The sequence below is a fragment of the Clinocottus analis genome, unplaced genomic scaffold, assembly GCF_023055335.1.
Source record: "Clinocottus analis isolate CAN_PGR_092001 unplaced genomic scaffold, fCliAna1.0.p SCAF_18, whole genome shotgun sequence".
Taxonomy (NCBI): Eukaryota; Metazoa; Chordata; class Actinopteri; order Perciformes; family Cottidae; genus Clinocottus; species Clinocottus analis.
Window position 1 is genome coordinate 2637094 of NW_027175909.1, and position 16655 is coordinate 2653748.

The 16655-nt window shown below is 41.3% G+C and overlaps 1 protein-coding gene across 1 annotated transcript in view; it reads right to left on the minus strand.

Moving 5' to 3' along the window:
- The window catches only part of sspo (SCO-spondin), a 74205-nt gene that overhangs the window by 40539 nt on the left and 17011 nt on the right, over positions 1–16655 (minus strand). The window contains exons 35-51 of the mRNA XM_068581714.1: positions 15982–16213; positions 15698–15850; positions 15146–15283; positions 14869–15051; positions 14626–14776; positions 13812–13971; positions 13346–13394; positions 13038–13145; positions 12769–12896; positions 12249–12369; positions 12016–12143; positions 11763–11904; positions 11448–11682; positions 1273–1366; positions 759–780; positions 458–578; positions 102–315 (exon numbers count right to left, since the gene is read on the minus strand). Coding sequence (XP_068437815.1) covers positions 102–315; positions 458–578; positions 759–780; positions 1273–1366; positions 11448–11682; positions 11763–11904; positions 12016–12143; positions 12249–12369; positions 12769–12896; positions 13038–13145; positions 13346–13394; positions 13812–13971; positions 14626–14776; positions 14869–15051; positions 15146–15283; positions 15698–15850; positions 15982–16213 — 2379 coding nt within the window. The remainder of the gene's footprint in view (positions 1–101; positions 316–457; positions 579–758; positions 781–1272; positions 1367–11447; positions 11683–11762; positions 11905–12015; positions 12144–12248; positions 12370–12768; positions 12897–13037; positions 13146–13345; positions 13395–13811; positions 13972–14625; positions 14777–14868; positions 15052–15145; positions 15284–15697; positions 15851–15981; positions 16214–16655) is intronic.

The window sequence follows — 16655 nt, forward strand, 5'->3', positions numbered from 1 at the left end:
TGAGCACAGCTAACATCTCATCGAAATGTGTGAACACATTCTTTATGAGCCTCGATGTAAATACAGAAAGCTTTTGACGTTGAATAAGATAGAACTAATACCTTAGCAGGTCCGCCAGGCTTCCCGTCCTCAGTGTAGTCTGTGAAGAGGCTGCTGTGCAGGGCGAAGGCCAGGCGGTATTTAGTGAGGTAACCCCGCATGCGTTCACTGCCCTGGGTCACCACCCCTGATACCCACGTGGGCTCCAGGAAGTCCACCTGGAAAAAGGGCTGGGGATCTGCAGGTACGGGGCTCCATCCAGGCTCCATGACCTGACTGCACAGAAGATGATATTGTATTCATATTATAATTCAAAAGGGTTTTAAAGATGTTAAGTGCATGGAAAAAAACACACATGAAATGTTCATGCTGGTGTATGCTTTAAGGGCGAGCGCCATAGTAAGACCAGACCACTCACACGTTCGGGACGATGTTTAGTCGTCCAGCATCAGCAGGGTTGTTCTCGCGGTGCGAGGACGACGACAGCTGACCGTATCGAATCCTCCCGTCCTCCAGTCCAAGGGGAGAGGAGCAGATGGCTGCGGAGTGTAATGCAAGTGTTAGCACCGTCCGACAGAGCCAGTTTGGCAAACTGAGCACCTCAAACACAACACATTAAAGCATTTGATCTGCAGGAATATTTGAATATGTTTTAGAAGAGATTAACAGAAGCTGCTGCTCTCAAAACAAAGACAGTCTAAACTGCATTTAACACTCACCACGATATCCGGGGCCACCATCCTGTGAAAACAATAGAAAATAAATAATGTATATACTTATAATAAATATATGTGACTATATTGACGTCTGAAATCGTTCAAATTCTCTCAGCAAGTAGTTCTTTTACTAAAGCAAAGAGTGGTGGGAAAAGAGGCCAGCGCTTTCCAAAATAAAGTCTAACTATTAATGAGCAGTCTGCATTTTATATGAAGTATTTACAAAACCATTTTATAAAATGTATTATCTTGACTTGAAAATAAAAACTAATAAAATAAAATTATAGTTCTGATAATTTAAACAAATAAGGCCATTCACAAAGATCACATGCTTTTACAGCATCCATAGTCCACTGTGTAGCATGTTCTTGTATGGATCTATTTTCAATTAATCCAGTTTGATTCATGTCCATCATATCTGGTCGAACCTTTGTGAGTCCATTCCTTCGTTGTTTGGATTCCATAAGAGAGACTACATGTGGATGTAAGGACATATGGAGACGTGAACATCGCTGACAGTCCTGATGAAGTCAAAGTGTCGTCTCACCGTTGGTGTACTGGCAGCAGTCTTGGGTGGAGTCCTGAGAGGAGCAGGGCTGGGTGTGTACAGTCTGTAAATAACACACGACAATGAAGACGACAAAGTGCATAAAAACCTTCTTGAATACTTGACAACACCAATAAAGAACTAGAAAATTTCGCAAGAAATTTTGAAAGTGTGGCTACTACTGCCGTAAGACCTCGCAATATATAGCTTTTGTTTCTGACGCCCGTCTCTCCTCCAAAGCACTTGAGTTGGTTTGTGTGTTAAACTGATTGGCTGATATGAAGCACCTGTGTGCTGCCGTCGTCATGGTGACCAAGTGAGCGCCAGCAGACTGATTAGAGGCAGACTGGACTGTGGACTTAAGGAAATAAACTACTGAACGTCCTGAACACACACAAACGTATATGAAATATCATATGACCTTATTAATGATCACAGTGTTGACAACTACACAATATAAAACACACGTAAACGTCTTTGTGTGTGTCTGTGTGTGTGTGTATGTGTCTGTTTGTGTGTGTGTGTTTGTGTGTCTGTTTGTTTGTGTATGTGTTTGTTTGTTTGTGTGTGTGTCTGTGTGTCTGTGTGTGTGAGACAAACAGACAGAGAGACAGAAGTCATCTGTGTTGTGTGTGCGTGTGTAAGTGTCTGCGTGTCTGTTAAACTGCCCTAACGAGAACACCTGTGGGTCGTTAGATCAAAGGTTGCCATGGTGATGACTTCAAAGGGACTTCCTTACGCTGAGCTTAATAGACCTAAATACTGTGGAACTCCTTTCAAACTATTTAAAAAAAATGGTACTTTAAAAGCCACTATTGCTTCGATATCGCATATTGAGCGTTAGGAAGACCTGATGAACAGATACTGTGACTGGCGAGTCTGTACGATAAAACATGTGTCTGTACGGGCGATTTACAAATCAGGTACGAGCTTCAGGGGAGACGTGGCTTTGGAGGGAGATTTAACATGGCGGCGGATGGCAGAGCGAGGTGGACTTGCTCTCACATTCAGTCCGATTTCAAGACGTCTGAGTCTGTTGGATTCCTATCGACGGCAGTTTATGACAGAAGACAAGATTTCCAACGTTTCTATCCAACAATGGTGTATGAAGAGTGAACATTGTGGGAGTAAAGACAAAATACGTTTTATTTTTTTAACAGTTTCTGTCGCTTCTTCTCACTCTGTTAATTGGCGCGCCACCCTCTACGAACGTTTCGTGAAATTTTTTTTATGTTTTTTGCATTTTTCGGGAAAACGTACGGGCGAATCTCTTAGAAAAGTCATACCTCACGATTCCCGCGCAAACCGCACGTTTCGATGTAATTTTTGCGCATGTGCTGGCAACGCTCTGGGAGGAGTAGTGGTTTGACTATAAGAAGAATAATAATAATAACTAGAAAATTTCGCAAGAAATTTTGAAAGTGTGGCTACTACTGCCGTAAGACGTCGCAATATATAGCTTTTGTTTCTGACGCCCGTCTCTCCTCCAAAGCACTTGAGTTGGTTTGTGTGTTAAACTGATTGGCTGATATGAAGCACCTGTGTGCTGCCGTCGTCATGGTGACCAAGTTAGCGCCAGCAGACTGATTAGAGGCAGACTGGACTGTGGACTTAAGGAAATAAACTACTGAACGTCCTGAACACACACAAACGTACATGAAATATCATATGACCTTATTAATGATCACAGTGTTGACAACTACACAATATAAAACACACGTAAACGTCTTTGTGTGTGTGTGTTTGTGTGTGTGTGTTTGTGTGTCTGTGTGTGTTTGTGTATGTGTTTGTTTGTTTGTGTGTGTGTCTGTGTGTGTGAGACAAACAGACAGAGAGACAGAAGTCATCTGTGTTGTGTGTGCGTGTGTAAGTGTCTGCGTGTCTGTTAAACTGCCCTAACGAGAACACCTGTGGGTCGCTAGATCAAAGGTTGCCATGGTGATGACTTCAAAGGGACTTCCTTACGCTGAGCTTAATAGACCTAAATACTGTGGAACTCCTTTCAAGCTATTTAAAAAAAATGGTACTTTAAAAGCCACTATTGCTTCGATATCGCATATTGAGCGTTAGGAAGACCTGCTGAACAGATACTGTGACTGGCGAGTCTGTACGATAAAACATGTGTCTGTACGGGCGATTTACAAATCAGGTACGAGCTTCAGGGGAGACGTGGCTTTGGAGGGAGATTTAACATGGCGGCGGATGGCAGAGCGAGGTGGACTTGCTCTCACATTCAGTCCGATTTCAAGACGTCTGAGTCTGTTGGATTCCTATCGACCGCAGTTTATGACAGAAGACAAGATTTCCAACGTTTCTATCCAACAATGGTGTATGAAGAGTGAACATTGTGGGAGTAATGACAAAATACGTTTTATTTTTTTAACAGTTTCTGTCGCTTCTTCTCACTCTGTTAATTGGCGCGCCACCCTCTACGAACGTTTCGTGAAATTTTTTTTATGTTTTTTGCATTTTTCGGGAAAACGTACGGGCGAATCTCTTAGAAAAGTCATACCTCACGATTCCCGCGCAAACCGCACGTTTCGACGTATTTTTTACGCATGTGCTGGCAACGCTCTGGGAGGAGTAGTGGTTTGACTATAAGAAGAATAATAATAACTAGAAAGAGCATTTCCTGTGGAAAATGCGTTGGAATGCAAAAAGCTGAAGCATAAAGCTGAAATATTTGAAAGAAATTGCTGAATGTAGCTGAAAATAGTGAAATAAAGTTGAATAAAGCTTTAAAAAAGCTTAAAGCTGAATATATATGAAAACAGCTGAATGTATATGAAAATACTGGAATATTTATCAAAACAGGTGAATATATATGAAAATAGTGGAATATATGAACATGTAAAGAAAACTACCTGATGAAAAGTGTTGAAGCCCAAAAGCATTAAACTGAACTGTTGAAAATCCTTGTTGTTTAAATGTATAATTGGAAAAGGTGAAAGGAAAACTGCATCATCTAAACACTGAACATAGTGAAATATTGTTGAATAAAGCTTAAAAAAGCTTTAAAAAAGCTGAATATATTTGAAAATAACAAAACAACTGAATAAAACACCTGAATATGTATGAAAATAGTGGAATATATATGAACATGTAAAGAAAACTACCTGATGAAAAGTGTTGAAGCCCAAAAGCATTAAACTGAACTGTTGAAAATCCTTGTTGTTTAAATGTATAATTGGAAAAGTTGAAAGGAAAAGTGCATCATCTAAATACTGAACATAGTGAAATATTGTTGAATAAAGCTTAAAAAAGCTGAATATATTTGAAAATAACAAAACAACTGAATATATATAAAAATAGTGGAATATATATGAACATGTAAAGAAAACTAACTGATGAAAAGTGTTGAAGCCCAAAAGCATTAAACTGAACTGTTGAAAATCCTTCTTGTTTAAATGTATAATTGGAAAAGTTGAAAGGAAAAGTGCATCATCTAAACACTGAACATAGTAAAATATTGTTGAATAAAGCTTAAAAAAGCTGAATATACTTGAAAATAACAAAACAGCTGAATAGATATGAAAATAGTGGAATATATATATGAACAGATAGAGAAAGGGAGGGAGGGAGACAGAGAGAGAAGTCCTGTGTGTGTGTGCGTGTGTAAGTGTCTGTGTGTCTGTTGAACTGCCCTCATGTCAGAGGTTGCCATGGTGATGAATTCAAATATCGGCAGTTACAATTACTAACTGCCGATGATTATATGGAGTCAATGCTGGGAAACACCTATCCAAAAATCACCCAAAAAACATACTTAAAAAGCCCCGATTGCTTCAATATCGCATATGAAGCGTTAGGAGGACTTGATGAACAGATACTGTGACTGGTGAGTCTGTACGATAAAACATGTGTCTGTACGGGCGATTTACAAATCAGGTACGAGCTTCAGGGGAGACGTGGCTTTGGAGGGAGATTTAACATTGAAGCGGATGGCAGAGCGAGGTGGACTTGCTCTCACATTCAGTCCGATTACGAGACGTCTGAATGTGTTGGATTCCTATCGACCGCAGTTTATGACAGAAGACAAGATTTCCAACGTTTTGAGCTATAAATTATGCCCAAAGAGTACACGGTACGGAGTTTACGGCAAATTTTAAAAAAAAAAATCTTCAAGATCTGACGTGGGTCTGCCCTCTAAGTATGACATCACGTGCACTGAGCTCCGCAACACACACTCATGCAAAAGAGAGAAAAGGCGGCAAAAAAACATAAAACTAAAACGCTGACAATTATGACAGTATAAAATATATCAATAAGTGGAGATATGCGGTAATAGCTGAAAGTTTTGGCAACATTTTAAACTTGGAATGGTGTCTCTAGCTGAAAGCATGGCAGAGCCTTAGGCTTTTGGAGCTGAAGAAGTTTTAAAACGTTTTTCATTGGAAACCATTCATTTTTATTTTTATAAAAAGTTTAATGATTTAAATATTTGAAAAAATATGAAAAATGTAAAAGCGTAGAATAATAGCTGAACGTTTTGTCAACATTTGAAATTTGAAATTGTGTCTCTAGCTGAACGTATGAAGAACCTGCAAACGTTTGAAGTTGAAGATGATTTGAAGATTTCCCCATTGGGTCCCATTTTAAAAAAAATCATAAAAAGTTTAATAATTAAAAAATTTGAAAAGTCTGAAATTTGAAAAGGAAGTTGCACACGTGTGCTTAAGAAGCTGAATATTTGAATAATTGAACTTTTTTCTGTAGCTGAAAATATGAAGGAGCTGAAGAGGTCCAAAATACGTACGGAAGAAATAGAATAATAACTAGAAAGAGCATTTCCTGCTGAAAATGCGTTGGAATGCAAAAAGCTGAAGCTTATAGCTGAAATATTTGAAAGAAATAGCTGAATATAGCGGAACATAGTGGAATATAGCTTAAATTAGCTAAATATAGCTAAATATATTTGAAAATGAAAGAATAGCTGAATATATGTAAAAATAGCTGAATATATTAATATAGCTGAAAATAGCGGAATAGATGAATATATAAATAAATAGCAAATCATTATTGAAAATATAGAAAAGGCAAAATACCTACTGAAACATTTTACAGTTCAAAGTCATTTAATTGAACTGTTGAAAATTCTTGTCGTTTAAATTTATAATTGGAAAAGTTGAAAGGAAAACTGCATCATCTAAATCAGGGGTGTCAAACATACGACCCGGCCCGCCACAGTGTCCAGTCCAACAGAAGAAAAAAAAAAGTTTTTTTGAAAAATTAAAATCTGTCATAGGTGGGGTTTAAACCACTGACCCTTTGCTCCTAAGGCGGAGTTGCTAACCACTGATCTACAGGTGCAGTTGGTGAGAGACCTGATATTACTGAGTGTCTACAAAACCATCCGTCAAACCTCAACGTGAACGTCAGTGACGCTGTTAATCCTGACGTTTATAACCAAAGTGACCTGCACACACGCGCGCGCACACACACACACGAACGTGCACGCGACCATAATAACACGTTCACGCGCGAGCACGGCCGTTCATGTGCGCGACCCGTTCGCGTGTGCGGCCGCTTACGTGCCTGCTGCCTGTAGATGCACAGACCAAAGGGCTGCTGCTGGGGACGGACCGGCTCTCCCATTCAGTCGGACCTCAACACGTCTTATCTGTTGGATTCTTATCGACCGCAGTTTACGGCAGAAGACAAGATTTCCAACGTTTTGAGCTATAAATTATGTCCAAAGAGTATACGGTTTGGAGTAGAGAGCAAGTTTGAAATATGTGTATCGCCAAGTGCCCTCGCTCTGGAGTCTGACGTCACCGCTGTGAGCTGCCCAACACACAATAATGAGAAAGGCAGAAAAGGTGCGGAAAAACTATAAAACGAAAACGCCTACAGTTAAAAACACTATAGGAGATATCAAAAAGATGAGTAATACAATAACAGCTAAACGTTTTGTCAACATTTTAAAGGTGGAATGGTGTCTCTAGTTGAAGGCATGACATAGCCTTTCCCTTTTGAAGTTGAAGAGTTGAAAGCGGATTTGAAGATGTTCTTCATTGGAAACCATTCATTTTTTTTTAATAAAAAGCTGAATAATTTTGAAAATTGAGAAAATATGAAAAATGTAAAAGCGTAGATTAATAGCTAAAGGTTTTGTCAACATGTGAAATTTTAAATATTGTCTCAAGCTCAACGTATGAAGAAACTGTAAACGTTTGAAGTTGAAGATGATTTGAAAATTTCCCCATTGGGTCCCATTATAAAAAAAATCATAAAAAGCTTAATAATTCAAAGATTTGAAAAGTCTGAAATATGAAAAGTCTTAGCCATCGTGTCCTTAGGTAACTGAATATTTTTATAATTGAACTTTTTTCTGTAGCTGAAAATATGAAAGAGTTGAAGAGGTCCAAAATACGGATGGAAGAAATAGAATAATAATAAAAAGTTTAATAAAGATTTGAAGAACAATAGTTGGAATGCTTGCAGCATTCCAACTAACTAGAAAATTTCGCAAGAAATTTTGAAAGTGTGGCTACTACTGCCGTAAGACCTCGCAATATATAGCTTTTGTTTCTGACGCCCGTCTCTCCTCCAAAGCACTTGAGTTGGTTTGTGTGTTAAACTGATTGGCTGATATGAAGCACCTGTGTGCTGCCGTCGTCATGGTGACCAAATGAGCGCCAGCAGACTGATTAGAGGCAGACTGGACTGTGGACTTAAGGAAATAAACTACTGAACGTCCTGAACACACACAAACGTATATGAAATATCATATGACCTTATTAATGATCACAGTGTTGACAACTACACAATATAAAACACACGTAAACGTCTTTGTGTGTGTCTGTGTGTGTGTGTATGTGTCTGTTTGTGTGTGTGTGTTTGTGTGTCTGTTTGTGTGTGTGTGTCTGTTTGTGTGTGTGTGTGTTTGTGTATGTGTTTGTTTGTTTGTGTGTGTGTATGTGTGTCTGTGTGTCTGTGTGTGTGAGACAAACAGACAGAGAGACAGAAGTCATCTGTGTTGTGTGTGCGTGTGTAAGTGTCTGCGTGTCTGTTAAACTGCCCTAACGAGAACACCTGTGGGTCGTTAGATCAAAGGTTGCCATGGTGATGACTTCAAAGGGACTTCCTTACGCTGAGCTTAATAGACCTAAATACTGTGGAACTCCTTTCAAACTATTTTAAAAAAATGGTACTTTAAAAGCCACTATTGCTTCGATATCGCATATTGAGCGTTAGGAAGACCTGATGAACAGATACTGTGACTGGCGAGTCTGTACGATAAAACATGTGTCTGTACGGGCGATTTACAAATCAGGTACGAGCTTCAGGGGAGACGTGGCTTTGGAGGGAGATTTAACATGGCGGCGGATGGCAGAGCGAGGTGGACTTTCTCTCACATTCAGTCCGATTACGAGACGTCTGAATGTGTTGGATTCCTATCGACCGCAGTTTATGACAGAAGACAAGATTTCCAACGTTTTGAGCTATAAATTATGCCCACAGAGTACACAGTACGGAGTTTACGGCAAATTTAAAAAAAAAAAATCTTCAAGATCTGACGTGGGTCTGCCCTCTAACATGACATCACGTGCTCTGAACTCCGCAACACACACTCATGCAAAAGAGAGAAAAGGCGGCAAAAAAACATAAAACTAAAACGCTGACAATTATGACAGTATAAAATATATCAATAAGTGGAGATATGCGGTAATAGCTGAAAGTTTTGGCAACATTTTAAACTTGGAATGGTGTCTCTAGCTGAAAGCATGGCAGAGCCTTAGGCTTTTGGACCTGAAGAAGTTTTAAAACGTTTTTCATTGGAAACCATTCATTTTTATTTTTATAAAAAGTTTAATAATTTAAATATTTGAAAAAATATGAAAAATGTAAAAGCGTAGAATAATAGCTGAACGTTTTGTCAACATTTGAAATTTGAAATTGTGTCTCTAGCTGAACGTATGAAGAACCTGCAAACGTTTGAAGTTGAAGATGATTTGAAGATTTCCCCATTGGGTCCCATTTTAAAAAAAATCATAAAAAGTTTAATAATTTAAAAATTTGAAAAGTCTGAAATTTGAAAAGGAAGTTGCACACGTGTGCTTAAGAAGCTGAATATTTGAATAATTGAACTTTTTTCTGTAGCTGAAAATATGAAGGAGCTGAAGAGGTCCAAAATACGTACGGAAGAAATAGAATAATAATAATAAGTTTTTTAAAGATTCGAAGAACAATAGTTGGAATGCTCGAAGCATTCCAACTAATAAGTTTTTTAAAGATTCGAAGAACAATAGTTGGAATGCTCGAAGCATTCCAACTAATAATAACTAGAAATTGCATTTCCTGTGGAAAATGCGTTGGAATGCAAAAAGCTGAAGCATAAAGCTGAAATATTTGAAAGAAATTGCTGAATGTAGCTGAAAAAAGGGAAATATAGTTGAATAAAGCTTAAAAAAACTGAAAAAAAGCTGAATATATTTGAATGTATCAAAACAGCTGACTATATATGAAAATAGTTAAATATAGTTGAATAAAGCTTAAAAAAGCTGTATATATTTAAAAATAACAAAACAGCTGAATTTATATGAAAACAGCTGATTATATATGAAAATAGTGGAATATATATATGAACAGATAGAGAAAGGGAGGGAGGGAGACAGAGAGAGAAGTCCTGTGTGTGTGTGCGTGTGTAAGTGTCTGTGTGTCTGTTGAACTGCCCTCATGTCAGAGGTTGCCATGGTGATGAATTCAAATATCGGCAGTTACAATTACTAACTGCCGATGATTATATGGAGTCAATGCTGGGAAACACCTATCCAAAAATCACCCAAAAAACATACTTAAAAAGCCCCGATTGCTTCAATATCGCATATGAAGCGTTAGGAGGACTTGATGAACAGATACTGTGACTGGTGAGTCTGTACGATAAAACATGTGTCTGTACGGGCGATTTACAAATCAGGTACGAGCTTCAGGGGAGACGTGGCTTTGGAGGGAGATTTAACATTGAAGCGGATGGCAGAGCGAGGTGGACTTGCTCTCACATTCAGTCCGATTACGAGACGTCTGAATGTGTTGGATTCCTATCGACCGCAGTTTATGACAGAAGACAAGATTTCCAACGTTTTGAGCTATAAATTATGCCCAAAGAGTACACGGTACGGAGTTTACGGCAAATTTTTAAAAAAAAAATCTTCAAGATCTGACGTGGGTCTGCCCTCTAAGTATGACATCACGTGCACTGAGCTCCGCAACACACACTCATGCAAAAGAGAGAAAAGGCGGCAAAAAAACATAAAACTAAAACGCTGACAATTATGACAGTATAAAATATATCAATAAGTGGAGATATGCGGTAATAGCTGAAAGTTTTGGCAACATTTTAAACTTGGAATGGTGTCTCTAGCTGAAAGCATGGCAGAGCCTTAGGCTTTTGGAGCTGAAGAAGTTTCAGCGGATTTTAAAACGTTTTTCATTGGAAACCATTCATTTTTATTTTTATAAAAAGTTTAATAATTTAAATATTTGAAAAAATATGAAAAATGTAAAAGCGTAGAATAATAGCTGAACGTTTTGTCAACATTTGAAATTTGAAATTGTGTCTCTAGCTGAACGTATGAAGAACCTGCAAACGTTTGAAGTTGAAGATGATTTGAAGATTTCCCCATTGGGTCCCATTTTAAAAAAAATCATAAAAAGTTTAATAATTTAAAAATTTGAAAAGTCTGAAATTTGAAAAGGAAGTTGCACACGTGTGCTTAAGAAGCTGAATATTTGAATAATTGAACTTTTTTCTGTAGCTGAAAATATGAAGGAGCTGAAGAGGTCCAAAATACGTACGGAAGAAATAGAATAATAAGTTTTTTAAAGATTCGAAGAACAATAGTTGGAATGCTCGAAGCATTCCAACTAATAATAAGCCCGCAGGAGAACATGAAGTGTGCTTCCAGCATGGGGTCTATGACCCCATGCGGCTGAAGCCACACTTAATAAGCCCGCAGGAGAACATGAAGTGTGCTTCCAGCATGGGGTCTCTGACCCCATGCGGCTGAAGCCACACTTAATGAAAGAGGAACTGGATGAACAGAGATGCCATAAAAGAAAAGTAAGGAGCAGAATGCAGGAGTGGATTAAAAACATGATTCATCACTATTACCACTGCTACAAAACATAATGGTACCCTCTACCTGTCTGGCTGGGTGGTGATGTCGTGGGAATGGCAGCCAGTTTCATCCTCTCCTTCTGGACAGTGGGGGATCCCGTCACAGCGCAGCGCCGCCTCGATGCAGCCCCCTGGTGGCGGGCAGGAGAACTGACCAGCAGGGCAGCTGTGTGGACTGATGGCTGTCGTGGATGGCTGCAGAGCTGCATGTGGGGAATAGTTAGAAATAGTCACTACGTTCAGCTTTGCTCTGTGTGAAACTAAACAGCCCCAGTTGTCTCCCGGAGGAGAGGAGAGCATTTTACAATCCCTGACCATCTTCATCTTCAGATCTACTGACCATCTCCACAGCCCATGATCTCAAGTCGAAGGTAGATGCCGTTCTGGAAGTCGTGTGGCAGCAGGCGGACGTACTGAGCCGACACCATCCTGTCCAGTCGGATCTCGGCCACCCCGCGGTCATCGTGGTTACCATGAAAAACCTGGAAATAGAACAGCACAACATGAACTACAAAATATGGAGAAAAGCAACGGCAAGTGGCTTGATGCATGGGATGGAACGTTGCATGGACTTGGTGGGTGTGACGTCTAACCTTGGCTCTGGGCCGGGCATCAGTAACGAGCTCTTTGTAAGTGTACCACAGTCTGCCATCCCGGCTGAACTGGAGGTAGAAGCTGGACACGAAGGAGCCAAACACACCACCTCCCTGTGTTAGCACACCTACAGGCGGGATGGACAGCCTTTTACTAATCTCACAGAGGAATTTGTGTTCACTAAAGCAGCATTTCAATCTCTACTGGCGCTGAAGCATGCATGCATGTTTACCTGTGATGTTGTATTGTTTCAGCAGGTCAATCTGGAGGTACAGGCTTTGTGTGCTGCTCGTGTGTCCCTCAGGGCTCCGCTGTGGGAGGTCCTTATACACATCGGGCTCTGGACTCCAACCCTGCAGATAAACAGATTACATGTCACGTTCTTGTTGCTGCAGCATCAACAATTTTAGAGACTTGAAAACATGAAGGTCATTAGGAAGGTCATATAAATACAGAGTTACTAATGTGAAGACCTCTGACAATATAACAATGTAATATCATCCATTCAACGATTGTTTGGTTTCAAGCATTTTTGTATGAGTAGGTGCCAATTTGGATATATTAGAGCTTTTATTTTTATTTGTAAACTTACATAAAAAGCTGCTTGAAAGGTATTGTGGGTAAGAGGATCACCAGAGACACTCACATGCATCACCAGGAGATCTTGATTCAGCAACATGCTAAAGGACGTTTCACCAGGCTGAACACTGTAAAGTCAGCGTTTATTGTATAGATCTATCGTCTTGACGTACCTGGAGGTCTCTTTGCGGGTCCCACCAATGCAGGCGACCTGCCTCGGGGGGGTGACCAGTCTGCTTTGATGAGGCGCTGAAGCTGGAGGCTGGCAGAGTCTGAACACCCAGAGGAGACCAACACTCACCTGCACAGACAAGGGTGGATGAGAGTGCATGAAAATTACAGTGGGTGGAACTAGATAGACCAATGGATATTATTCAATCAAAAACAAAAAAGGCTCTACTTAAACTACATGGCTAATTGATGGTATGAAAAAGACACAAACCTCCAGCAGGAAGTGGATATGTGGGAACCAGAGGGGTAGTAGTGCCCTCTGCTGGCTTTGAGGTCACAGTGACGGGGCCAATTGTCACGAGAATGGTGGCGTTTCCTCCTGCAGAGGAGTTGTAGTACAGAAAGATTCATGTAGGAGAACATTGACATTATCACCAATGTTTGCAACAATAAACTGGACCTCATATCTGGAGTGCTGGAGTCTTTGTATAGATTTTGTTTGACTTCTCATCTCATTATTTCATCTTCAAAAGCTCTGTATGCATCTGCATGCACCTTTCCCAACAGCTCTGATTTTACCTTGGCAGTAGCAACACCTGTCTCCCTCCCCAGGCACCAGACTTTGGCCCTGCACAAACAAACCAACATTCAACATTGTCCTCTGTCACAGAGTTGCTGAGAGACACAACTACGTCGAGGAAAAGCAAAGACTGCGGAGGAAGCAGAGCTGCGGATTATGACAAGTAGAGTTTACACAAGATAAGATTGCGACGCAGATGCATTTAAGAACCCGCTCACATGCTCAATTACATGCACATGAACCCCTTTACTGCGTCATATTTCCATAAAACAAAGACACATACTCAAAGCAGCAAATACAGGAAGTGCAGAAATGGGTATGACACACACACACACACACACACACACTCACACACACACACACACACACACACACACACACACACACACACACACACACACACACACACACACACACACACACACTCACACACTCACACACTCACACACAGAGTTATAGTGGTACCTGTGGACATCCAGTGACAGCATATGGACAGTAGGGGGAGCACTGCACCGTCAGGTTGGGCAGACAGTGACATAACTGGCAGTGGTCTGACCTCCACCTGTCTCCCTCAGCGTGGGATTGACCCTGGTACTTACACTCATCACAGGAGTTCGTCTGGCACCTGCACGCACACACACACACACACACACACACACACATACACACACAAAGTGCAGAACATGAAAAGATACAGTAAATATTGCAGTTAGTAAAATGTGCCCCAAACTGACAAGATCTCATGTGAAGAGAGCACGAGGGATTCTGATTTAAACTCCTCATTTTTAAATGTTATGTAGAAAAGGAACATTTTTGCCATGAGGTGGTAATAAGCAAAAGGTCAAGAGGTCATCAAAAAGGGTTCAACCTCTGTGGACAACAAATACCCACACCAAACGTCATTGAAAACTGCATGGCAATATGGTGTGTACACAGCAAAGCGTGTGGTTAATTGGATCATGGCTTAAGTCGGGAAGGATAGGGTGGAGGTCCAATAGGTAGAAGGAAGGTGCAGATTAAATTGACATGACAATGCAGTCTGGAAAAGAGGTTGGGTGGGGTCACCAAAAACATCAGCATTCATCCTTTCGGGACCATAAATATCCACAGCGGACTAGAAATTTGGCAATTACTTTTAAAGAAAACGGTTGGTGGAGTTTTTTTAGGAGTAATCCTGTCGGGCCCATGAATATCCAGGAGTAGGAGTGTAGCAGTGTCGAGGGCGGGCAGTAGAAACAGGAGCAGTAGTGAACGCTCCCGTGAGGACAGGGCTACATACCGGCGGGCCTTCCTGTATATTCCTCTGCATGTTCTCCCGTCTCCGTGCTTGATTGGGTTGTTTGGGCTCCGGAACGACCACTGGACACTCTGAACGCCACAAGGCCCCAAACACTCGCCCCACTCCGTCCACGACGACCAGCCACAGTGCACTGCGGGAGGACAACACGGACCGTGTGGCACAGCTCAGACGAGAGACGGGTTTCCAGCGGATCTCACGGGCCTCTGCGTTCGACGGACTCACCTGAACAGTCTGGGTTGGGTCGGCATCTTTGCGTCCTTCCCCTCTCACAGACACAAATCTCACAGTCCACCTTCATCTGCTGGCCCGGCCAGTAGCGCACGCCTGCCACCTCACACACACACTCCTCTGGTGGCACACACTGCTGCGAGTGGCTCATCACCAGGCCCTCCGGACACCAGCAACCTGAAGTCAGACACAAGATGATGATGAGAAGAGGAGAAAAAAAGCCTGTGACAGAGAAAAATAAACTTTTCCTTCCAGATTCCTGCTGACTGACCTGAGTAGCAGGGAGCCATTGGATCACAGCTCGTCCCACTGCTGATGTGGGCACAGGACACTGGGCAGGGGGCACAGCGGTGCCTCACCAGTCCACTGGGACAGCTAGTGTTGGTACATCCATCGTCAGGACAAGGCTCTGGAGTGGGACAGGGAAGAAAAGGAGATCCTTCTGAGCACTTTTTTGTGTAATGGGCCTGGAATTTAAATGTGTTGTTCTTTAACACCACTATCAGATGAGTGAAGCAAGATATTATATTAGGAGTTCCTTTAAATAATGCTTTCTTTATTCATGAAATTGGACGCAGAGTAATTTGACCTGGAATAAACACATTTGTTCTCGCGATTTGAACTAGTTGTTAACAACAAAACACTCTTTGTAAAAACCATTATCAGCAAGTTGTGACTTTTTGTGAATTTTAAAAATGGAACACTTTCCTCCACAAGTATTGTACAACAATAGTACATGCCATTACGACCAATGATTTTAAGCCAACATCACCTTGATTCTCATTTATTTTCAGCTCAACCTTCGTTTACAAACAGCTCTTACCGATCTCCATGGGCAGGCTGGTTGGTCCAGGGAGCTGGGAACACTCTCGGCCGCCGTAGCGAGGGGGGATGCAGCCTCGGTGTCTGACCTGCACGCCACCGCAACCGCTGGAACAGTTGGACCAGCTCACCCACGGCAGCCACTGCCCGTCCACTGGAGCGGGTGGAGGGAGCGCCACGTTTTAGTCACAAACACTGAACATTTCCAATTCTATATTGCATTCAAACTTTGAGAACCTTTATTCTGAAACATATTTCCTTCGTCGTTCATGTCCACCTTCTTACCCGGACAGGTGGTGTTGAAGCACTGCTGCCGCTGGGAGTCCTGTCCCCGACAGTGACGCAGTGGCTCTCCTGTAGGACAGCTCCTCTGCCGGCTTGTGGAGCCCGTACCGCAGGAGGAGCTGCAGGGGCTCCACGGGCCCCAGGAGCTCCAACTTCTGCAGCCCTGCTCATCAGAGGGGCCTCCAGGTGGCGCTAGTGAGGAGTGTGGGCAGTCTGCCACACCGTTACACACCTAAGTAGCAGGAACACGAGGAAGGGAGAGAACATGGAGCACATTTTGCTGCTTTCATTAATCTTTAATGTGAGGAAATGCCAATTTTTCCAGACATGCGATTTTTTAATATTTCATTTGATGCATGCTGGGATGGCAAACCAAGGTGAACGTTAACTCGAACGTATCACCACATCTGATTCATGTTTTGTTCATTTTCAAAGGTAATCATTTACATTTAAAGAAAAGAACATTGATAATATCAATATGTAATAATTCAATAAACTTTCTAAACTATTTAATAGTGCCAAATTATTTCTAAGCCTGTCGAAATCCTCAGATTACGATAGTGGAAGATAAGCAACTAAAATGACCTCTAACTTCATAGTGCAACAAAAAAAAAAATCTTCAATATTTAATCCAACTACCAACTAAATACACGTTTGTCTTGAATATACTCTGA